The sequence below is a fragment of the Chroicocephalus ridibundus genome, chromosome 20 (assembly GCF_963924245.1).
Source record: "Chroicocephalus ridibundus chromosome 20, bChrRid1.1, whole genome shotgun sequence".
NCBI lineage: Eukaryota > Metazoa > Chordata > Aves > Charadriiformes > Laridae > Chroicocephalus > Chroicocephalus ridibundus.
The window spans coordinates 5,297,899-5,321,766 of NC_086303.1; the positions used below are offsets into that span (position 1 = coordinate 5,297,899).

At 51.3% G+C, this 23,868-nt stretch overlaps 1 protein-coding gene across 1 annotated transcript; it reads right to left on the reverse strand.

The window, feature by feature from the left end:
* Positions 1 to 1,753: 1,753 nt before the first annotated feature.
* On the reverse strand, positions 1,754 to 15,078 carry SLC26A9 (solute carrier family 26 member 9). The gene is made up of 20 exons (XM_063356605.1): positions 14,954 to 15,078; positions 13,826 to 13,965; positions 13,434 to 13,544; positions 12,966 to 13,141; positions 12,377 to 12,541; positions 11,627 to 11,779; positions 11,160 to 11,242; positions 10,728 to 10,875; positions 9,882 to 9,995; positions 9,347 to 9,424; positions 8,921 to 9,016; positions 6,537 to 6,643; positions 5,891 to 5,960; positions 5,559 to 5,651; positions 4,988 to 5,104; positions 4,109 to 4,426; positions 3,829 to 3,883; positions 3,288 to 3,433; positions 2,421 to 2,495; positions 1,754 to 1,801 (listed from the first exon to the last, which is right to left on the reverse strand). The coding sequence occupies exons 1-20, from the start codon at positions 15,076 to 15,078 to the stop codon at positions 1,754 to 1,756; spliced, it is 2,418 nt and encodes an 805-aa protein (XP_063212675.1).
* Positions 15,079 to 23,868: the final 8,790 nt, after the last annotated feature.

A 23,868-nucleotide genomic window follows, 5' to 3' on the forward strand; every position in this document is an offset into this window, starting at 1 on the left:
GCTGGAAATATCTTGTAGGAAGACTTGAAATTCAAACAAAAGAAATTGTTTTCATTGCAGTCGAAGACATACCAGTATGTGTCTTTATCTTAAATTTTTTATAACCTTATTTTCATAAAAGCCATATTTGTGGTTGAAATGCACTGAAGAAGGGTCTCTAACCCTTGGCTTATGCTTAGATTTTTCAGGCTTTATGCTGTCATCTTGTCATTACTGTCACAACATCAGCACTAGGTAAGAAGGGAAGGCATCAGCGAGGGAAACTAAAATAGCAGTTGTTATTAGCTTCACTCAAATATAAAAGAATGTCAGATTTCTTAGAAATGATTAAGATCTCAGCTGTCTGTCTCTGGGTTAGTGAGGGAGGCTTGTGTGCCTGAGAGGTAGATGGTCCTGGTAGCATCAGTCTGTGGTGAATTTTAATGAAAATCATCAAACACATAGTAGAGAATTGTTATGGAAATATCACATACTGTACAAGAGTTGTCTCTTGCTGCACAAGTGACCGTTTGAGAGCTTGCCACTAGAAGCCCCGCATAGCACAGGGTGTCACTTGGGCTCTTCCCTAGTTGCAGGCATAAAATGCATTCAAATTTCAGTTTTACTGCTCTGTATCGATCACATTATGAAAAGTGCGCAGAAGGGGCTTCCTTCCCTGTCCCTGAATTTGCTGCTTGTGATCAAAATGGTTTGGGAAAAAGATATCTCCCCAAAGCACTCATCAATGTTCTGGACTAAATCTTTTAGTTGTTCCAGTCAAGAAGAGGATGGGAAGAGTCAGAACACCCTTGGGATGAATGCTTTCATGCCGTTCACAGTCTAGGAGCCTTATCTGAAATGCCGTTCAGTCAGTAGAAGGATCCCTAAAAAACTTCAGAGGGGATTTGAACTGGACCGTGGGTGTTTTGAAAACGTACTCAACCCACTGGGCAGGCAGGACAAGGTGTGCGTGTAACACACAGTAACAAGGAATCCTTATTTCTGATTACAAACTCACCCTATTCGTAAGAAAAAAAAAAAAAAAATCCAGAAAGTAGCCCCACTGAGATGAGATAGAGTACCGAGGTCTTTGGGGGATCGGAAATAGGGCACAGGTTCGAGGCAGTGGTTCAGGGGACGGTGGGTCACCGAGGGAGTGGTTGGTGGAGGGGTCCAAGAAGAGGGGCCATGGGAGAGGCAGGGAACACGCGGGGAAACTCGGGGTTTGCACTTACTGTGCAGACACCCCGCAAGGCAGTGCATGTTTTAGAACAGCATTACCTTACAAAGCTGCGTCACCGCACCTTGCAAGAGTTGTTTTTGGTCGTGAATCAAAGTCGTGAAAGGCTCTTAATGTTTGTTTGTGTTTCACTTTGTCAGGAAAAGAGGGAGAGGGAAAGGCAAGAAGGGGGATGCCCAAATTACGTCATGCCTATATGGGAGACAAAGGAGAGCACTTGGCAATAATGACTAATCGTCCCATGTGTTAAGGCACCTGCCTTCAAATAAACTTGCTTCTCTTCTGTAATTAATGAGATGGCATTTCCTGAGTTCCTGCTTCCATCAATTTCTGTTGCCCGCTCCAGAGTCCATTGCTCTGAATACCAGAAGCAGAGCAGGAAGGAGGGAGGAATTTATCAGTTCAAGAGGTGTGACGGCCTCTTGCTTTGCAAACTTATTGTATCCCCAGGTGGAAGTGCAGCTCTTCACGAAGGGATGGGAGAGAGCAGTCTGTTCAGGAGGGTTTGCCCGCATGCTGAGGCTCCCTGTGCGCTCACAGAGCTGTCTGTGTCTCTGAGCGGAACATGCTTCCAAACATCTCCTAAAGGGCACACAAGGCACGCTGGGTTAGGGGTGATGCCGTGGTACAAACCCCACTCAGCACTCGGTCACACAGAGAAAAGCCACCAGAAACCCCAACCCTTCCCAGCCCTCCTCCACAAGGGAAAGCTGGCAGTGGGGTGGGTGCTCAGCTTCCAGCTGTACATGGATAGCATGGGGAAGGTCAGCACTGGAAAGTATCACCTCCCAGGGACCTGGGTTCAGTGGGTGCAGATCACTTCAGCATTAACAAAGTCTGTGCTGAAAACTTGACCGCTGACCCTTATTTTGGGCTGGAGCTAAACCTGGTTCTCCAAGTCCATCCCAGTGTGTGGAAGCCATGGGTCTGACTGTGAACCTGAGCTCTGTGGCCCAGCATGGATGAAGGGACTCCCCCGTGGGGCTAGCCTAGCTGCTCCTTCATCCGGGTACCTGCCAGAGCTCCTCAGAGAAGGGATTTTAAATTATTTTTGCAGCTAAATTTTCAAAGTGTTACCGTTGCTAGCAGTTTGCCTGGCAGTGGCACAGGGGCCTCCCCATCTAACCAATCCCAACCACAACTACTGATTTCCACCTTAACGTCCACAGCTGCAGACGTGACCCCTGGCACTAGGACTGACCTCCTCCAAGTTCTTGTACTCTGCACTGCTTTCGTCCACAGACTCGTAAATGGAGAGCTCTGTCTGATTTGGCCTCTGTGCAGGAAAGAATCAAATCCACAAATTAGCAGAGTGCAGGGTTGAAAGGACAGGAAAAAATGACTAACCCAAGCTTAGAACATTACACATTCTCAAAGGGAAATGCACAGGAAGAAGGGGCACAGAAGGAATCCTATTTTGATTGTTTATCTCCTCTGACTGAGCTGGCATTTACATATCTCTCTGCCAAGATATAAGATACCGTAACTTATTTCTTATGAGATAACTGGCTAATACTGCCCTGGTTCCAACTCCAATTATCATGCAATAAATAACCCATATTTGGGGAAATAGCCTGTCTCACCCTGTGTTGTCAGCATGTGCCACATTCCTGCCTCGGCCTTTTCTCCTCCCACCAAGGGAAGCATTCATGGATGCCAGGGCTGATCAAGGACAGGGGCATGTGCTTTGCCTTCATTTCTGAGGGCCAAATTCTGCCTTTGTGTGCAGCTGCATGTCCCAGTCAACACCAGTCTGAGGCCATAGTGCTGGAACAGCTCTTTCGGCTTCTCCAGGCTGGGACAACATCCATCTGCCACGTAGGGGTTTGCAGAAGACATTTACTCTTCTGAATTCCCATTGAAATGAAGTCAATCAGTAGGCACTTGGCCCATACGTGAGAAGTAGAAGATGAAAGATTTTGTTGGATTTAGACCTTTACCACTTGAGATAAACAAGAAACTTTATTAGGTGCACTATTGAGTTGTTGTTCTTCCTTTGTGCTGACGCAGCATGTAAATCTAATAATACCATACTGTGAACTGGAGAAAGACTGGGGAGCAAATTTACCTCTTCTAGGATGGGTGGGTGGACAACTTCTTTGTTGTTTGCCAGTGCAAATAAAACAGCATCGTGGATCGTCAAGAAGATGTGATTTCGGTCCAGGCCTCCTTCCTCAAAGACTCCACCTGTGCTAATGTCATCGTACACCTGGGCTGGAGAAAAGAAAAGCACATGAACAAGAAGGAAACCAAAGAAGGAAGCCTTTGAAAGTGCACATGGCTGATGTTAGTCCTCTGAGATAAAGCAAGGCTGGGATGCATAGGGAAGAATAAGGTTTGCTGCGGAAATGAGAGTGTAGGGATCTATTTTTCTACGTGCTGAATGTGGAGATGTTCCAGTCATAACACTTCCCAAATGAAAGGGCCCATTTCACACACAGAGAACAGCGTTTCTCCTTCCTTTCTTCTGTTCTTTCATCTGTTCTGGCTTGGTCTAACAAAAGGCTGACAGCTCGCACAGTTTGCATATAGAAGACAAAACGATCTCCTGTCAAGAGGACATAAATGGGGGAAAATCACATGGAAATCTGTTCTTCGTGGATTCTTACCATGCACGTTTGCCAAGAACACTTTAATCCCAATCTTCTGATAACTGGAACACAACTATAAGGGATGAGAAGGGAGAGAGAGGATTAATAACACTGCTGCTCCAGCTTTGTGTTTATACATAAAGTCTCTTATCCAGGACACGTGTCCTGCGGATGCTGTAGGCGAAAGGCACACAAGCCTTCTATTAAGGAGGGTAAACATCTTTATCTGAGCTGCCCAAGAAAGCAGAAAGTACCTGGGTGATACGTTGCTTGTTTGTGTTTGTAGTACAGAACTAACCTTGCCCAGTGCTTTTGTGCCCATGAGGTCAACAAAACAGACTCCACTCATGTCCAGGATGATGGTGTGAAAGCTGATATAGGGCGGTGCTGTCATCATAGGGTCAACGTCTGCTGTAGGCAGGACACTGAAAGTGCTTCCTTGCAGAGTAGTGGTGCTGCCCAGCTCACTGGAGGTGTGCGCTTGCCCAGCACCGTTGGTGGGTGGATGGAACGTGATGTAGGAGACGCTGGCACCGTTAGCAGTCGTCTGGTTGTTATTGGTATCAGTTGGAGAGGTGCTTTCAAAGTCTTTCTGGAGCTCTTGCAAAGACAAGGTCTACAGCAAAGCAGAAATGTACAGTCAGGGCAGGGCACAAGCCGAGATCCTGACTCAGGAATGCACCTAAAGTATTCAGTGGCATGCGGTGGTTTAGTCTGGACTAATTCCAGCCTGGTGCTAGACTAAATGTCCCTTGGTGTTGGAATATGTTAGGTTAATTTTAAATGATTCCTGTTCACATGCTTCAAGACTGCTCAGCAATGCAAACCAAATGAAGCTGGGGTGACTGGGAAATGTGCTCCAAAAGTGCACTTTTGAACTGAAATGCTGACATAGATGCATCCTTAGAAAGAGAGGGCAAGCCCAGTTTCTGGGAAATTGTTCACCATGTTTCCATTTTAGCCATCTCTGTGGCTTTTGTGCTCCCAGCCATTTCCAGTTCTCCTGCATGTTAAGGTTTTGGCTCTTGGGAGGAATGGAGCTGTGGGTGGGAAGGAAAGGAGGTAAGAGGTGGTAAGTGTGGCTAGGAGGACGGTGCAGAAAATCCTATGTCAAGAGAAGTGGTTTGATGGGAACTTAGGGTCTTGTTCATCCACACAAGAACCCAAACTGAATTACCTTGTTCTGCCTCAATAAGAATTTTGGTAGCTTTGTTGGTGGTTGTGCTGTCCCCTTCTCCTGCCGTTTCACATATTTCTTCCTGGCTAAGTACACTTTACCAGGATCCACCCCAGTCTGTGGAAAAGAGAGAGAGTTTTCTTTGAAAAAGTCTGTTCAGTCCTGTAGTCAGGGGCTGCTGTTTCTTTCCTGCTATTTCCCAGCCTGCGGCACGTGGCAGAGGAGGACAGCACCAGCTGTACACAGGAGCGAGGTGGTCCTGATGGCAACCAAACAACATCTTCAGCAACTCAGGGTATCTGCACATGCAGGGAGGAGAGATTGCAGTAGCAGGATGACTGCTTTTGGCAGAGCTTGGAGGAGGTTACCTGCCAGGATTCAGGCGTAACCTCTAAAATGAGGTCTACAAACAGTCCTGAAGATCAGGGAGAAAAATATGGAAGAGGAGAGGATGGATGTAACCATCTTTTGTGATCCTTCTAGGCTTAATTGTCCCCACATAGCAATACAGGAGAGAGCAAGGACCATTTGGGATTGACTGCAAGCAGAAATTTCTTAGGGCATTGCTCACCTTGGCTATAATCTTCTCGCGGAATATCTCTGAGTTGGCAAAATACAGTGGTGAGCAGTAGGTCACAATTTTAATCCCGTTAAGTTCATGTACCTGCAACAGAGATGAGAGCTCAAAGCAGACCTGACAGGTTGTGTGGGGGGTGCAGGATGGCTGAGAATTTGAGCAGCAGATAACTGGGAAGGTCAAAGGGAATGGCAGCTCTCCTGCTACCCCCGGAACAAGCAAACAACCTCGCCAAGACAGAGCCATGGACTGGAGTTTCCTGATCACATTGGGTACCAGTGGCAAAGAACAGCCTGCTCTGTGAGAATGCTTTAGCTTCTGCTTACCTTGTTGTAGGCTTTAGGGTTCTTGTAGATGTCAGTGGAAGTTACTTGGCCCAGGGCAGAGCCGTTACGGCTAGGAGAAAAGAGGGGACCAGAATTAGACTAAATATTGCAGGAGAAGAAAACCACTTCGCTTCACATTCCATACTGGGATTTGAAAATTTGCTTTATGAAAATACTTAGATTTCATCCCTACAGGGTCTACAGGGCAAAAAAAAGAGTCAGCATTTTGAAATCCCAGGCTGGGAAATATTAATAGGGGGCTTGATGGATTAAAAATGGTGTATAAACTTCACACCAGTCTCTGCACATACACGGGGCTCGCTTTTTTTACGAGCAGGATTTTCTGCTGGGAACTATGCAGGTAGCTTTTCGTGCTGAAGTAAATACCTTCAGACTTCCCCCTGCCTTGGGATGTGCACATCACTAACCGTGCGCGGGAGTGGGAATGCAGGCAGTAAATTAGCGCCTGCCATTCCTGTTTGCACATTCCAGGGGCCGGGGAGGACACCTGCACTCCCCCAGGCTCCTGCCACACGTTCCTTCGAAACACGGGCCAGAGGTCAGTTATAAAAATAATCTGTCATTTATTCTGCAACTGGGAGATTTTCTTTCTCTTTTGTTTTTTTCTAGCTACCCCAATACTTACAACTGGGTATGGAAAACCACAACCAGCGCGGAAAATCCCACGCCCACAGCGACTCCGTAGGGAAGGCTCAGGAAAAAAGCGGATAGGAAGCTCACCAGCCAGACCAACTGCAGACAGAGAAGAGCATGTAAGATCATTTTACTCTACCACGGACTGGAGCACAGTGATGGATGGAAAACGGCTTCATGCTCATATTCTGGACCCAAAGAACTACACAGCTGAGGATCAAAAAGCCAAGGCCTGAATTCTGCAGCTATTCTAATGATACAGTTTATTGCATGCTTTCGTGTGAAACATCATTGCCGGGAAGCTTGCCAGAAGCCCCAGTTTTTCATCCGTAAAAGCAGCCAGTGCGTTTCTTCACAGCTGCACGAACGCCCGCACCGCTCATTCAGTTCAAAGAGTATCAGCCTAACTAGTCAAGAAAGGGCTCCTGCAGATCAGACCATCTGCTGCTCGGTAGCTGCTCCCAGCCCCAAGGAAGCTCCTGCTGTCAGTCAGAGCATTTCATAAGGAATGAGCATCTATCTGAAAACCATCTGAGCACCTACTATAAATGACCTGAACACAGAACAGATTCGATGACAAAGTATGACAGAGCATACCAAAACCTGCTCCACCTCTCAGCTCAGAGCTCAGTCATTTGTCGTTTTTATATATGAGTACTTGGGCATCTCCCTCCATATGAAATTAGTCCTGCCTAAGCGTATAAACATGCCCTCTGAGAATCATTATTGGGTTATTATAATCCCATCCTCAAGACTGATGAAACGTAACTTTGACCTTAGACAAATCAGCATAACTTTGATGACTTCAGCATCTTTGTTTCTATGCATGGTGTGTATAAATGGCGAGTGAGGGCTTCCCTCCATCCAGACTTCACACTGGGCTGTATCTGTGGAGTGATCCCTGCAGTTAGCGCTGAAACACAACTGGACTTGAGGTCATGAACACCCATGGTCTGACATCACCCAGAAACGGTGTTCCCCGTTTTGGGACAGGACACTGAATCTAGTTCAAATTCCAGGGAGATTAAGGTCAGGGGAATGCAGTTCACTCCATTGGTATCTGCCTGGTCCCCACGCTCCCCTGCACCTGTAGGCGCTTTGTGGTTGCTGGTAGCAAGAGCGTTGTTCCGGCAGCTCAGTGGAAACACAGCATAGCTGAGGCAATGGGTCTGGCTGTGCCACGGACAGGTGATTCACAGGGGCAAACCAAAGAGGTGTCTGACAGCCGCTCACCTCTGCTGTGCCCAGGCAGCACCACACATCTCTGCTCAGTCCACCGGCTGCTTGGGTGTCTGCCCGGACTTTGGGCTGGGGGCTGTGGACCCCACAGGGTCGGTCTGTCCTCCCTTCAGCCAGCTCTGATAAAGGGCAGTAATTTCACCTGCCCTCCCATGAACCGCCAGAGCCAACCCAGACCTTCCATCCTACCCACCAGGCACCAGCAGAACCCTTTCAGAGATGTGCTTGAGTTGCCATAAATGATTCCCAACAGAGAATCGCATCTTCCCATCAGTAAGTTTCCCTCTCTGACAGTTCTTGTCTGAACTGCATCAGCTCAGACCTTGCACATCCCTGGTCCGGTCAGTCTGCTGGGCTCAATCCTAAGCGTGGACCAGTTTTTAGTAGCTCATGCCCTGTGCTGGAGTGTGCCTTCACCTCATGATCACACCCCTGTGAAATCTCTGCCGGGACTGCTAACCCATCTCTTCTCCAGCACCTGTTTGAACAGTATTTTGGGAAAGCTGTTGATGACTCAGGTCAGCCCCTTTGGACTCCTGATTTCTCCGATAAGGTGGTTTGTAGGGACCTGACAGGATATTGGCTCAGTGTCCCCACACACCACTCAGCCGTGGGAGTCCTGTTCAAACACTCTCTTTTTATGTCAGACATTTCCAAATTCCGTTCTCACTCCTCCGCACCCCCTGCCTGGGTTTATACATCAACCAGTGCCTGGAGTCCTTATCGCTGTGAAGGGCTCTCCTCACCCTGGAGGGCTATTGTGTGAGTTTTTAAGTCATGACTCCTAGATATTGAGCAGGGCCGGTTTGGCTAGTTCTGGGCAAACAGGCTCCTGCAGTTGATTGGCATTTAAACAGAGCAGGTGATAGTTCAGGCCTCTCCGATACGTGCACTAAGCATGAGAGTGCTCAGCTGGGCAGGACAGGCTCCGCCGCTGCTCGGGACCTCATTGGCAAGGGGATGGAAGCACAACCGCACCGAGAGAGCGAAACCCACCTCCTATAGGGGACTTGTACCACCCTCCTGCCCCCAAAAGCCTGCCGGGGGGCTGCTCGCCCGGCATCTGCCTCGCAGAGCCAGGGGCTGAGCTGCCAGCGTAGGCAGGCAGTTGCCTCCCACCCGTCCCCTGGCACTCACGCAGTCCAGCTTGCTCTTCTTCCACAGGTAGAAGGGATCAGCCAGCTGCTTGAGGGAGTTTTTCAGGTTCACCGCGATGAGGGCTCCCAGGACAGACTGGGGAGGAGAGAGGATCGTATCAGCTGGGTGTGGGTGTGCAGGGTGGATGCGCCACGTTTTGCCGGAGATGCTTTCTGCAGGTCTGCCCTCCTTGGTCCGGTTACCACAAGGGAATGGGAAAACGTGACACCCCCAAAGATCTCATTTGGATCTGAGCATGATAATTTAGACTATTTTTGCTTCCAGAGACTCAGTGCAGGCGGGACCTCAGGCCAGGAACAAACCGTGCTGTGCATCAGGGGGTTTTGGAGCAAGGCTGTGCCTTTGCTTGGGTGTGTAGAGAATGTGACGCAATTGCTGTGTGGTTTGCAGAGATGTCTGTGTTACCTTTGGAAGAGGTTCGAGGTAGATCCCCAGAGCCAGCATGGTCACCATAACCACCAGGGCCACAAAGAAAGCTGCCACCTGCAAAAAAAGAAAGAAATCACTTCAGCAAACATCAGGGTCTTCCTAAACCCCTTCTGGGTCTTTCCCCTCTTGCTGCTTCAGCCAACAGCACAACTGGTCACCGCAGTGTTTTATGTGAGCAGACGCTTGCATCTGAGCAATGGGCTAGGATTTTGCAGATGTCATAGATAATCCCAAACTTCCCTCACCTGGTAGCTCTGCTCAATTGGGGGAGCCAGCCTGGGAATGCAGATTTACAGCCCTACGTCTGTGACCAATCCAAAGAACCATCCAGGGAACAAAATGGGGTTGGGGAGGGAGGAAATTCTGCTTTTAACAACAGCAACGTGAAGCACTCGTGTATGGAGCTTCTCCAGACCTGCAGCAGTGATGTCAGGCTGGAAGCACGCAGCAGCTACAGGGGTTTGTGGTCAAGTAGGGTCACGTAGGGAAGAGAGGAGGAGGAGGTACTAACTTGTGATTTCCCTCCTGCCCCATCGACGGCCAGAGTGACGGAGAGAGCACAGCAGATCACGTGGATTTTGAAGAAGGATCCAAAGAAGTTGCTGCAGCCCAGGGCCAGCATTTCCTGTGGAGATGGGAGAACACGGTCATCAGAAGGGACAACTGCCTGTCCTGCCCTGCCAATGCCTGTCAGCTGCCAGGCAGGAGTGCAGGTGCCCGAGTCTGGGGTTTATGAGGCCAGGGAAGGGACCTGGGTTCCCTGCAGTGTGTCCCAGACCCTTTCCTTCCAGTAGGAGCTGGGACAGCCTCTGGTATAGCAGGGAAACCTGGAAGCACAGTTCCACATAAACACGTTGTCATCTGTTGACACACTAAGGGCAGGGCTTCATGTGGTATGCGTGGCTGTTATTGAAAGCTGCCACTGTGCCAGTGATGACAAAAGAGGATTATTTAATGTCCTGCCTCTCACAGTATCTAGGTGACACACCAAGAATCCAGGTCTTTCTCTGCTCAGTGAGAAACACATGTGCCTCGTGCTCCAACAACCTGCAGAAATGCCATCAGTGCCAGCACTTGGGGCTCAAGCCTCAGGTCTGGAGGCAGAGCAAAGCAGAGAGCTCAACCTAAGGCTTTCTCCCCTTTTGCAGGCTCTCTCCGGTCCACGGGAGAGGGATCTGCCCTGTCCTTTTGACCCCCACATGGCAAGCTGCCACGTGAGCCCACGTGCATGGGAGCAGCACCTCTGTTTTAAGCACAGCACTTTTGAAAGCTCCCCATTCACGCAGCGAGTTTTTCTTTTCACGCCTGAGAGCAAGGGGAGCGGTCCTTGCCAGCGTCCTTCCGGACCGAGCGTTACCTGGTTGGGGTCCACGTCATAGCCATGCTTGGCTGCCAGCGTTCTCCCCATGGCTAAGTTGATCACGTAGCCCACGATGGCGAGCGAGAAAGCTGTGCCGATCATGTCTTTCCACTTGTTCACCAGGGGCAGCGTTGGCGCTGGGAACCTGCACTCAGAGCGGAGGTGAGAAGCAGTTGTGACACTGGTGTCCGGAGGCCGGTGAAGTGCGTGAGGAGCTTGTGTGTTCAGGAATGACATAATCCACGTCTACACTGTGGACAGCTTGAGTGGATGGTGGCAGTTGTGTAACAGGGCGCAGCAGCGCTGCCTGACAGTCCTGGAAGGGGACTGTCATACAGCAGGGAAGAGTGAGGTGTTTTCCAGACTGCAGGGGGAGGAGGAGGAAGGAAAATTGTCTGGAAGTTGTGTCAGACCTGCACATGCACTTACCCCAAGCTGATCTTCCCAACTATTGGCATGTTGTACTTCTCGGGCATGTTAAAGCTGCCAGAGATTGCAGTTGCGACTATTACCTGAAAGCAAAGAGAATACAAGAACAGTTAGCACACAGAGCATGAGCTCTCTCAGAAGCACGAAGCTTGCTGTGCTCATGGGGTTGGCAGTAAAAAATTAGCACCAAATTTGGGCTAGAAAAGGAGAAAAGCTCCCCAAAATGAGTTATATTCCTCATCCCCAGCATCACCAGGATGCAGGTGCAGTCTAACAGGGAAGAGCTGGGGGTCAGAGGTATCCTCCATGAGGACAGCCCGATTTCTGACCCCAAGCCGTGTGGGGGGCACATCATTTTCACTGTGTAGATCTCTACATGATGAGCAGAAGTGGGTGTTCCAGGGCTATAAGGTGAGGGGAGGGACTGTCTCCTGGAGGGTCCCAGGGACAGCTCGTGCGTCACTTACGATGATGATCTCCATAGGGATGGGCATCCGGATCTTTTTCATGTACTTTAGGTTGAGCTCCTTGACGATGATCAGGAGCACAGCACTGACCAAGGCATAGACCAAGGAGGCCACGTTGGTTTGGGGCAGCCCTTTACAAATATCAATGAATGTCTAAAGGGGAGAAAAGAGGAGAAGGTGTCGTGGGGGACCAGAGACTCTGGACAATGTGGACAGCACAATGGAGAACACTTGTTACCATAATCAACTGCAAACACCCTGAGATGTGACGAGGGTGAGAGAAGTGCTAGAAACCCCACTGCTGAGAGATCAGGAACCAGTCCTGGGTCTGTGCTGTCTGGTTAAATGCAGTTCTAGCTGCATCAGTGGGGGGTGCATCCATGGAAGATGCAGGAAGGCCCAGGAATGGATAAACCTACCTATTGGAAAAGCTTCTGTTGCTAACAATTGTGCAAGACTCCTGCTGTAAAGTGATACGGTTCACATTCTCCCCAAATCCCAGACCCATTTAATTATTTCTAATTAGAAACTAGTCGACAAGGGCTCAGATAATACTGTGTAGGAAATACAATGGCAGTAGCGTAGGTGTGCTGGGCTGGGAGTGGTGCAGACAGACCTATGCCCCCGCCTCCACCCTTTCCTTCTCTCCGAGCCCCCCTTTCCCTTCCATGGGGGGCAGTGATGCCTGCGGTGTGGTGGTCACTGGGGGAGGAGGTGCAGGGAAAGCCCCTGTCCAGATCACCCACTTACATAGACGATAGCTAAGGGCCCGGTGTAAGATGGAACTGTCAAGCCGAAGACGTACTTGAGCACGGAGATGAGGATCTGCAGCCCTGCTGCTGTCATGAAGCCCCTGATGAAAGACTCTGAGAGGTAGATAGCAACAAAGCCAAACTGCACGAATCCCAGGCAGAGCTAGGGTAGGACAGACAAGGCGTTATTAGAAGCTTGCCAGGCTGGGAGGGCGAGGTGCGGAGCCGGAGCGTGCCCGTGCCGGGCCGGCTGCTCCATCGGGAGTGAGGATGCCTCCCTCCCATGCAGCCATGGCAGAGGCTGGGCTGAGCGGCTGGCCCCGAGCAGGGATGGGGAGAGGAGAGCTGCAGGATGCTGGGGAGTCATCGCTGGCTGCGATCCTGCCCCAGGGGCTGGCCTCACCCTTGGCTAGTCCCTTCGGAGAATTTCGCACCGAGAATCCCCCCAAAGCCTCTATGCTGAGGCAGCATCCACTTAGAAGTGGGGCCTCTTCTAGCATCCCCGCTCCAGGGAGAGAGCCCGGCTGACTCCGTGTGGGTCAGCGCTGGCCAGAGGACACAGCACAGGTGCTGCAGCGAGTCCTTACTTGTATGATGGCTGTCAGACAGGCTAACGTGGCAGAGATCTCCAGCCTGGCCGCTTCCAGGGCCGTGGTATTCACGCTGGTCTCATTGGTAGTATGGTTGAAGTACTGGAAGTCCGACTCCGGAGCCAGCTCATTGCAGACGTTGCCAACAATAATGCTGATGACTGCAAAAGTACCTACAGCACAACACAGTGATGTCAGTAGTTTTCTCTAGAGAGCATCCTGTCCTGAAAGGCACTCGGGCAGGTTAGGCTGTCCAGAGACACCCAGCCCATCACCGCAGCCAGCCCCGCGGTGGGATGTGGCAGTGGTTCATTGGGGTGAGATCCTGCTGTGCAGCCAGAATCAGGGATCCCGTAAACACCTGACAGACCAAACGTAGCCAAACGTCTCTATTCTGGGGCACATTGAGTATTTCCAGCCAATGTTTAATTGCCTTGTGCAGACAATTGCTCTGCAGACTCTTACCTGGGACCATCTGATGGATACCGCCGAGGAAGAGGTATGTTACCAAGGGGAAGAAGGAGGAGTAGAGCCCGTTGACGGGAGGCAGATTGGCCAGCAGCGCGAAGGCCATCCCTGGAAAACACAAGGGAAATGGGCAGGTCACACAGGTCTGTGCCCTGCTCACACATCAGCTCCAAGAAGGTGCTGTGGCAGGAGGTGCCCAAGAGGGCAGGGAAGGCACCAAGAGAAATATAGGGACAACCAGGTAGGAGGCAGAGCTTGGATTTATACACGTCAGCAGTAAAGGTAGCTAAACCCCCCAAGGCTGGACATCAGCTGCCATCTGCAGACCTTTACTTGAACTGGCAAAGTGCTATCCCTTCTTGGTGACCAAGAGAGTCATTGCGTCTCACCTTGAGGCACTTGAATCGTCCCCGCACTGAGCCCGCCGAGAACATCAGGCAAAATGTAGTCCTTAATTTTATACTTGGGAAGCCACACAAGTATTGGGAACAGGCTAAAGAGGGTGAGTTTGAATCTGGAAGCTGAACATCTAGAGGAGACCAAAGAAAAATATGCAAATAAGTAAAGAAGGAAGGAAGCAAGCAAGCTGGGAAGGGAGCAAGCAAGGAAGGATATTTGTATGAGTGTCTCAGCCTTTCTCCCACATCAAAACCTGAGCCAGGTTTTTGGTGCACAGCCCTTCCCTGTCAGTGCAAGGCTCTTGCAGTTAACTGGCTGGACATTCCATGAAGGATTAATGTGGGGATGTTCCTGACTTGGTGGGAAGTCCCCGGTGCTGCCACAGCTGGAAGGAGAACCTGCACAGAGTGAAGGATTTAGCTCCCCAATATCTTTATACCCTTCGGATAGGGAACAGGTGAGCTGTAGAGAGGAAACAGCTCAGCGATTCCTGGGGCAGCTGCACCAAGCCAAAGATAAACTTTTTCAGGTCTTTGGTCAAAAAACCCTGAGTGTGTCTGAAAGAAGATTGCTTTTGGGTTGGCACATGCAACATCTCACATCTCTGCCAGCTAACATGTATGTGGTCTCTTCCCTGTATTACTGCCTTCATTTTTCCAAGATATGGAGAAAGATTTCCAAGACAGAAAACAGCAGGGTTAATCATCTTTTTTAAGGAAATCTAGTACTGTTTTTAACAAGAAAACTGATAAAAGGCAATCCCAGCTGGAAAGCTTAAAGAAATAATCCACACACTCATACCTACATCACCAATTATACCTTTTTCATTATTAAAAAAGTTTGAAGAACAGAAACCCAAGTCCCAAATGCACTTAATGCAAAGTGTTCCGCTTACTTGCCTTACAGCATAATAGCTGAGGCAGTGAAAAGAGTAACCAGTTTCACTTGCTTCAGTACAATTTGCATTTCTCCTGTGCCTTTCATCCATCAAAGCCCTGAAGATCATGGAGAAGGTTTCCCAGGAGAAAAATGGGAACTATATCCTGAGGTCTGAATTATATCCCAATTTCAGACCAAATATGGTTCCCGTTTGCCCCAGCTATAGCATTCTATGTTACCTGAAAAGATTTTTCAATTTTTCTCCAATGGGGTAGCTTCTGCTTTTCTTCTCAAACTCTTCATCGAAGAGGCTGACGGAATATGCAGGACGTACGATGACATAGCGAGGCCTGGCGTGGTTCATCTCTGGATCATTTAAATTTTTCCCAGAAAAAAGAAAAAGCAAAGCCAAGAATGTGACTGGAGCTGGCCCCACCTGCAGTATAACAGACCGGACACCTCCAGCGTCTGGGAGCCCTCCCCGAACATCTCCACCCTAAATAGTTTCCCCGTGGCGCAGAGGCAGGTCCTGGGAGTGGCTTCACCCAGCACCGGGGGCTGCTGCTCCCCAGCACAGGGAGTTTTTACCAGCTATTTTGAGGTGATGCTAATGAGCGATGCCGTGTGAAGGGACCGGAGCGCATCCTGGATTGCCTGGCAGATGAGCATGGGTGTTAATCCTGGCTCTGCCAGTGTCTGCCTTTTTGCCTCGGGCAAGTCACTTGACCTTTCTCGTGCCTCAGTTTCACCATCTGCCGGTAGGGTTGGCAAGACTTCGCAAGGCTGGGCACTCTGACACAGTTTGCAATGGTAGATACTGGCACCGTGATTAAAGGCAGTTTCCCTCCGAGATTTTCCTGCTACACTGCTGAGCGCTGTCATTTGCATCCAGCAGCCTTCCCATTTCTCGCTTGCCACGAGAGGCTGTGGGCAAATCCTGGGTTTATTCTAGGAAGCGATGTGCAGAAAGATAACCGTTTCTAATTCATTGCAGTGATGAAGATGCCAAAACATCCTGATGGACTAGTCCTGCCCAGTATCTGGGTCTTACCAAAGGGAGATGATGAACTTCAGAGAGCCCTTATTTTACTATGACCAGCGATGCCTGGGAAGAGGGGAGAATCATTGTGGACTGGAGAGGCTGGAGGTGGAGGGAGGAAGTGGTCAGATATAAAACAAGGATCTTGGTAATTATTTGTGGTATGGCGTGTATCTAAGTGGGTCATTGCCCAACACAGGAGTAGAAGAGGGGGTGGAAAAAACTGGTGATTCAGGCAGAAGAACGCATCAAGAAACAACATCCAGGTTGCTGAGCACTTACAGAGTCCTTTGAATGTACCACATCCTCCTCTCTCCCCTCTCGGCACTGTGGGTACCGCTGAAGTCAGTGCACACCTTGACACCGAGTTCAGCGGAACCAGGAAGAGCAAAATGTCCACCTGTAGGACTAGTGTCAGTGCTCACTGATAAGCAGCTACCTCGGAGTTGGGGCTGGAAGACATGAGTAACACGGAGCAGAGTGGCCCAGCAGTCCAGGGCAGGAAGGAAAGTATGATGCAGGCAGCCGAAACTTTTGGGAGAATTTAGGTCAACAGAATCATTATGCAAATAGAAGCTGATGGATTTAGAAAGGGAGGTCATCAACCCCACTCCTGCGGTGGATACTTTAGTGATCACAGGGGCAATCAAGGGCAGTTTGCTGGAAAACAGCTCCAGCAATGGTGTGTTTCTGGTTCCAGGCTCTGATCTGCACCCACGCTGACTCAGGGGGGACCCCAGCCTGTGTCTTTGGAGGGCGGGCTGGGTGCCAGCTAGCTAAAAGAGATGTGCCCCCCTTCCTGCACGGCCGGGCGGTTAATCCAATGCCCTCTGCAGGCATGCACACACTGGCATCCCTGTGCCCCTCGGCCGCTAGAGATGCCCTTCCAAGAGCAATGACAAGCTTTACCTTTTGGAGGCTTGGTGCAGGCCTACACAGTGTCCTAGGCTCTTTCCCAGTCCCTACGCTCATGCCAGAAGCCCATCTGATAAACAGTCATTCCCTGGTTTTCCTACGTCAGTCTGCGCAAGTCATGTCCCTGCTTCCAGGTCCTGTTGCTGAGCAAGTTCCCAGCCTTTCTCCAGGTCCCAGCCCCACAGCTCTGCTCTAGATTTCCAGTTCTCCCTCTCAATATCTTGTAGCCCAGGTCCAGGCTCAGCAACATGCTACTAAGGGGGATAAACCCACCCGAGCTTCTGGTGCAAGAAGTCTCTCTCAGCTTTATTTCTCGGCTCCACCACTTGCCAAGCAGCGTGCCTGCCATCACACAGACTGAATCAGCCAATTATATCACAGCTCTTTAATGAATTTCCCCCGCTGAGCGAAAGTGCTGGCAATCAGGAAAAATAATAAACAAGGCAAGTATAGAGGGAAAAATATCCCCATGATTAAATTCCATCTTAAACAAACAGGCTAATGATGTCAGCGTCTCGGACAGAGTCAAGTTCTTGACTTGGCTTATCACTGGCCTTGCCCTAGATCAAACAGCAGGTTAAACCTTTGAGATTTCGGAATGAAAGAGAACGAGCTGTGTGACTGCTCCTTGAACAAAGGCAAAACCAGCTGTCCTGGTGGTGATGGAATAACACCACGGCAAGCTGCAGGGCTGGGGCAAGACACTGAAGCGATGCAATGTGTGTGGAGAGAAAAGCAGAGTGCCAGTACGTTGCTGCATTGCAGGGACCAGGTCTTTCAAGAGCTCAGTTCCACTATGGACATGGAATTAAAGGACAAGGTCTGGGGGAAGAGCTCCAAGTGCAGAGCCCCTGATTCAAGCTTTTCAGGAAGCCCGCTCCTCCCATGTGTTGGCTAGAGTGGGTGATGCTGAGAAATGTGAAGTTTGGCCTCACTAAGTCTACCGAGCCTGGGGTCTTGGAGGAATTGTGACACACGGAGTATGTACCTGCGATGTGATGCTTGGAGCAAGCAACAAATGAAGGCAGAACAGCTTCGCTCCAAGCATATGATGTGGGTGAAAGATATTGTCTCGGCAGGTCATCAGCTAAGGGACCCATCGGTTCATACCCAGCTGATCCCTGCCATGCCAGTCTCGCACCAGCCTGTGCGTGCCAGCCACAGACCTTTTTTCCCGGTGTTCATCTTGCAAATGCACTTACTAAGCACTTATCTTCTGTCCCTGTGCTGGTGATAGCTGTGTTTGGGAAGAGAAAAGTCACATTGAGGTTTCTGGCTAGTGTTGATAGGAGCCATTGGCGTAAAGCCACTTTCCTGTGCTGGCACAGGCACAGAAAAGGGACTCAAGTCCAAGGAGTGTGAGTCAAAATTCAGTGGTAAAGCAATCTTATCTCTGCCTTAGGCATAATGTAAGGGCCCAAATTGATCCCAATGCAAAAGCTGGACATTCAGGGAATGTCTCTGCTACATTTTAGGGAGAAAAATCCAGTGCTCTGGAAATACTGTTTCCTCCTTTGACTGTCCCCTCTCCGTCCCCGCTTCTCCTTGCACAAGGCAATGCACATGCAGATCTCCTCCCTGATTGCTTCTCAGCAGATGGAGCTCAGAGGTCTCGTCCCTTCCAAATCCTGGGTGAATCTATATTAGAAACATCTCTCTCCCAACTCCATTGCCCAAGAAAGGGTTGTAAAAAGCAGCTCCCCTCTACCCCAGGAGGCAAGGTCTGCCTGGGGAGGGCAAGCGCAGGTGCAAGGGTTTTGTTGCAACACCAGGACAAGGTCTTGACTCCTGTTCCCCGGAATCAGTGCTTTCAGCACCGTGTCTGCCCCAACTCCCAGCCTCCCGCTCCCGGCGCCGGCTGCAGGTGCCATGGAAGCCCTGGGGCAACGTGGTGAAAGGGCCCAAGTCTCGCAAGGTCAAGCGAGACAACCATCACCTCCTCCCCTGAAACCTGCTCTGTGCTTCCTCGCCGAGGCATGGCACGGGGGAGGACAGGGCGGATGCAGTGCGGGACGCTGCAGTGCTGGATGCTGCAGTACTGGATGCATCAGTGCCCAGCTCTGCAGTGCCAGATGCTGCAGTACCAGGGTCTGCGGTGCCAGATGCTGCACTGAGGGATGCTGCAGTGACGGATGCTGCAGTGCTGGATGTTGCAGTGCTGGATGCATCAGTGTGCAGCTCTGCAGTGCCTGGTGCTGCAGTACCAGGGTCTGCAGTCCCAGATGCCGCAGTGCTGGATGCTGCAGTGGCAGATGCTTCAGTGCCAGATGCCGCAGTGCTGGATGCCGCAGTGCCAGGCTCTGCAGTGCCAGGTGCCGCAATGCCGGACGCCGCAGTGCCAGGCTCTGCAGTGCTGGATGCCACAGTGTTGGGTGCCGCAGTGCCAGGTGCTGCCCAGACTGAACTCTGCCTCACCCTCCTGCCGCACACCCGCTTCCCTCTCCCTTTCATGCCTCTGGTGTCGAGCTGGGCTGGCAAAGCACATGGGCAGGAGGAAAAGGAGGTTTCTGCTGTCAGTCAGTTCAGGTATTTTAAAAGGATGTTGTATAATTCAGCTCCGCTGTCAGGCGCTGATCAGCCCAGCGATCCACCCCTGCGCTCCAGGGCTGTTCACTCTCTCTGACCTCCTGGCATCAGGGACGGGCCAGGACCGAGTCCAGCTGATGGGCCACACCAGGAGCTTGTCACCAAGGGACAGGTTAGCGTCTTCAGCTGGGCTGTTTGACAGGGCAGACCTTTTTGTTCACAGTTAAAATCGCTTTGATCCGCTTTAGTTTTGTTTTGCCTTTGGCTCTGAATTGCCGCAGGGTTCGTCTACAAATGAACCGATTGAGGAAGAAAGCACCATGTGGTGGTAAAGCCAGATCTCTAGCCCCACGTTTCTGGCACAAGGACATTGGTAAAAACATCTTTCCTGGTGCTCTGGGGCAGGGGAAGGGCAGAAGCAGGGAAGCGGTGGTTGTGTTTCAGGGGGCTGAGCAGTTGGCTGCATGCACAGTGCCACACATTGAATACACACGGCATTTGGCCATGGGATTTAACTTTTTCTTAACCTTTTCCCTTTGGAAATAGAAGAGGCTGATGCTAGGAGAGCATATAGCTCAGTTATGAAAAATACCTTATCCCAAAACCGGCTTTTAGCCTCAGAAAAGGCGAAATGCCAGAGTCCGTAAAGTTCAGACAAAACTTGGCTGTTTCAATCAGCTTTTTCCATGAATGGGAACCATAATGATGGCTGGTGGAGTAAAAGCCAGAGAGAGAGGGAGAAGGTGTCGGGAGGTGCTGCCTGGCCATGGTGTGGGGCAGAGGGAGCCGGGCAGGGGCAGGGAGGAGACATCTCTGCTTCACTCCAGCTCCCACCTTCCATCCCGCTGCTCCTTGCCGCAGCCTCGGCTTTAACGTCCCCCTCGGGAGCAGCCCTCCCGTTCCTCCACCCCTGCACTTTTGCCACGGGGCAGCCAGGCATTCAATCAATGTTTTCTTTTTGTTTAGATTAAATATTTGGAGTGTTAAATAGGTGATTTCCATAAGGCAGATGGCCCTTTTCTTGTTTGAAGCCACCCAGCCCAGCGCAGGCACTGGGCAGGAGCGCTGCCCTGGGCTCTTGTTCTGCCGTCGCTGGGCCGGTGCCAATGTTTGATGTACCACTTCACACGAGTTTCTAACCAAACTAGCTCTGCGCTTGGTAACCAGAATAATAAGATCTGCAGACATCTGCCAGCTACTGAAGGTGAAGCCAAAGTGTTTGGCGCAAAGGGTGTTTATTAAGTAAAATGCTTATATTCAGCAGCTCGGCTTCTGCTCTTTTTAATGCTGTTGGAAATGCGGCAAAGTGGGTACGGAGGATCTGTTCTGCACTGGCACTGGGGTAAATGAGCCCAGATTTGGCCCTCTGTCTCTGTGATTTGTTTGATTAACCCCCTTTTTCTCAACCCCACCCTCACTCTATGACTCTCGCAGCTGCATCCAGTGCCGTCCCTGGCCGAGGGAGGGCTGGGCTGGGGGAGGCAGCGGGCACATGGCCTGGGGATGCAGAATTGGCCCCATCATCACCCTCCGAAAGCCACCAGCTCCCCTGCCCTGCAGTCCCCTGGGGGTGTCACCTTGCTGAGTGTCCCAGCGGTGCTGGGACCGGGCTGCCAGCTCCTGGGCAGGCAGAGAGCAGCGCCTGACCGTAAAGGCATCCAAGTCTGTCCCCTGGGAAGTGGTGTCTCCATTCTCTCCATCCTCCCCATCCCCTTGCTGCTCCCTCGGCATACGGAGCTGTTGGGGTGGGAGGAGGGAAGGTTGGGAAGTGCACTTAAGAGAAGGAGAAGTCAAACTTCAGCATCCCTCGCTGCCGTGAGTCTCTGCTCTCCACATGCCTCTGACACAGAGCTTGCCCTCCGCCTTTGAAGAGCAGGTGGGCAATGCAAATCCCAAGGAATTAAAAAGTTTGCAGACTGCAGCATTCCTGCACAGCCTGCGAATGCTTATCCAGGATGCCTGCTGAGAGCTCGCTCCTGCACATGCTCCCTGCCCCGGCGGATTCATTCTTGGAGAAGGAAAAACACCTTTGGGGTCACCCAGTCCATCCTCCGCCAGAGGTAGAGGATGGGAGAGCATTTCTCTACTGGAAACCTCTGACCTGGGTCAGAAAGACTGTGTGGCCAGCAACTAATGTCACTTCAAGGACTTACCTTCGAGGGAAGGAAGGCCAGGTCCCTAGCTTAAGTTTTCGGCTTGCTTACAAATAAGGTGCGGACAAATTTTATCAGGGCAGAGCAGAAAGCATCCTAGCTGCATGAACAGCAGTTTACTGCAATGGAGGCGGCTCATGGGGATATTTTCTCTTGAAGGAGCCTGCTCAAACTGGACCTAAACGTCCCATGAAATGGCACTGGGAGGAGCTGGAGATCCCGCACCCAGTCTGACAGGTCTCAGTCTGGAAGCACTTCTCCTTCCCAGCTTTAAAATTCCCTCTTAATCTGATTGCGTGCCCGCAGCTGTGCATCCATGCACCAGGATGTCCCTCGCAGCAAAAATCCCTTGCCGAGGTGAGATCCCCGCGCACAACCAGTGCTCCCCTGCCAGGCACTGGGCTCCATGTCCTTTCTCACTGTGCCTGTGTGTGCAAAGTCTAATTTGGGCTGCTACATCCTCGGGGCAGGGCCACTTTACATAGCACAGAAAGTTCTGATCACAACAAGGATCCAGAAATTGAGGGTCTCTCAACGGTATTGCCTCTCCTATAGCAGGGAAATCCCCCCACAGATCTCAGCAGGAGCCAGCCAGGATAAGATGGCAGGATTTATTCTAGTAATAATTAATTCACATATTTGGCTCTTCCAGTCTCTCTTCATAAATCAAGCTCTTGGATCGTTGGTGTTCCTAATTCCTGAGTAAATCTGCTGCTGTAAATCCCCTTTGCAAAAGGAGGGAGAAAAAGCGAAAGGGGGGCGGGGGGGGAATAAAAAGAAGTACCAGTTCTCCAAATACTGAAACTCACACCCAGTGGCTGTGCAACCGGAGTGTAAATCCCCCACGCCCACCCAGACAAAGAGCACGATTGTTGGAGCTGGGTTACCTGCGCCTCGCCGGGCGGAGAAAGGGCCGATTCTGCGAGGGGAGCTGCAGATGTGGCAAGAAAGCCCCGGCAGAGAGGTGCTCCCAAGGAGGTGTGCAGAGGTCTGTGCTCAAATAAGCCAGTGAGTCATTTATAAATCACCTCAGTCAAGGGGACCGAGGGCTGTGCTTGGCGCCTGATTGGCTTGGAGGAGGTAATTGCAAGCGAGTACACCCAGGCTAAGCCCAGGAGATAGCCCGGGGAGATAAGGAGAGATCTGAAGAGGGACAAGGGCTTTTTTGGATGTCTCCTCTCACCCCACCCCTTCCCGCTAAGGCTTGGGCCGTTTGATCACCTTTGCGGGTCCCTCCGTGCTCCGGGCTCTCAGTGACAATAGCTCATATTCACCGTCACCCCGGGCCCCTCCTTCACCTGCTTCGGACTCGGGGCGAGAGAAGATGCTTTTGTTGGCCTGGGTGAGCTTCCCGGCGTGGTGGGTAGTGTCTCCCCGGCTTTTGTGCTCTGGCCGACTCCCCGCCTCCGGAAGGGACAATGGTGCGCTTTGTGCCAGCGCCGGACCCCGCCACTCGGGCTTGGAAGATGGGCTTGGCAGGGGAAAGCAGTTTCTTTCTTATTTCCAGGTTCAAAGGGATGAGAGGCGTGGGAAAGAGAGGCGAAGCCCCCGCCACCTGCCCAGGAGAGAGGGTGCGGGCTGCGTTCCCCTGCGTTGGGAAGAGGTGGAAGCCCTCCGCAGCGCAGGGATGTGCCGGTGCGGATCAGTCTGGGTGATCTGTCATCAGCCTTGCAGTCACGGTCCCCGGGCAGGAGCCACACCTGCGCCACGTGCTCCTCCGGAGGAGAGTTTGACAAGTTCTTCAGATGCCCCTGGCAGTGGACAGGGATGGAGCGGGGAGGTGCCGGGATGGGCCGTCTGGGAGCTGCAGACTTGGGGGCCACCCTCCAAAGGTATCAGTCAACCTCCTGCCCCGGGAATTCGCCGATGTTTTGGGAAATGCAGCGTTTTGAGCTGAAAAAGGCACTGGTGTGACATGCGTGTTGGCAGGGAGCAGCCAGCTGGGACTAGGGGAAAGAGATCATCCTCTCCTGTCACTGTGTCCCCAACCTGCGCTGGCAGCACTGTGCCAAGCTGTGTCCAGGCTCGTGGTCTGTCTCCTTCCAGAGGGATCCAAGGATGCAGGAGCCAGGTACCAGTCGGGATGTCAGAGATTATGAGATGGATAGGGACATCAGCAGGGAACACCACAGAAGGAACAGGTCACGAGAAGGAAGCTGTAGGGGGTTATTTACTGTGGAACGAACTGATCTTTCGTGTTCCCATTGTCCCCAAGGACAGCTAGGCACAAGCTGTTTATAGGGGTCGGCTCTGCTGCCCTCCCTGCTCCGGGCTCAGTCCCAAAGTGCAGATGCAGGGCAAGTGGGATGTGCTGCCACCTCTGAGCACTTGGCCTGAGTATGGGGAAAGTGACGGGAAAAGGGAGAGGGGCGAGAGAAGGCAGGGCACCGAGAGAGGGGGGAAGGAGGGAGGCATGGCTGGGGTGGGGTGGGAGGAAGGGAGAAGCTGATGATGTGGCCTTTGCTCGCTCCCGGAGGCTGTCAGAGTAAAAATCTCCAGTACCTTGTGCATGCACAGGGCA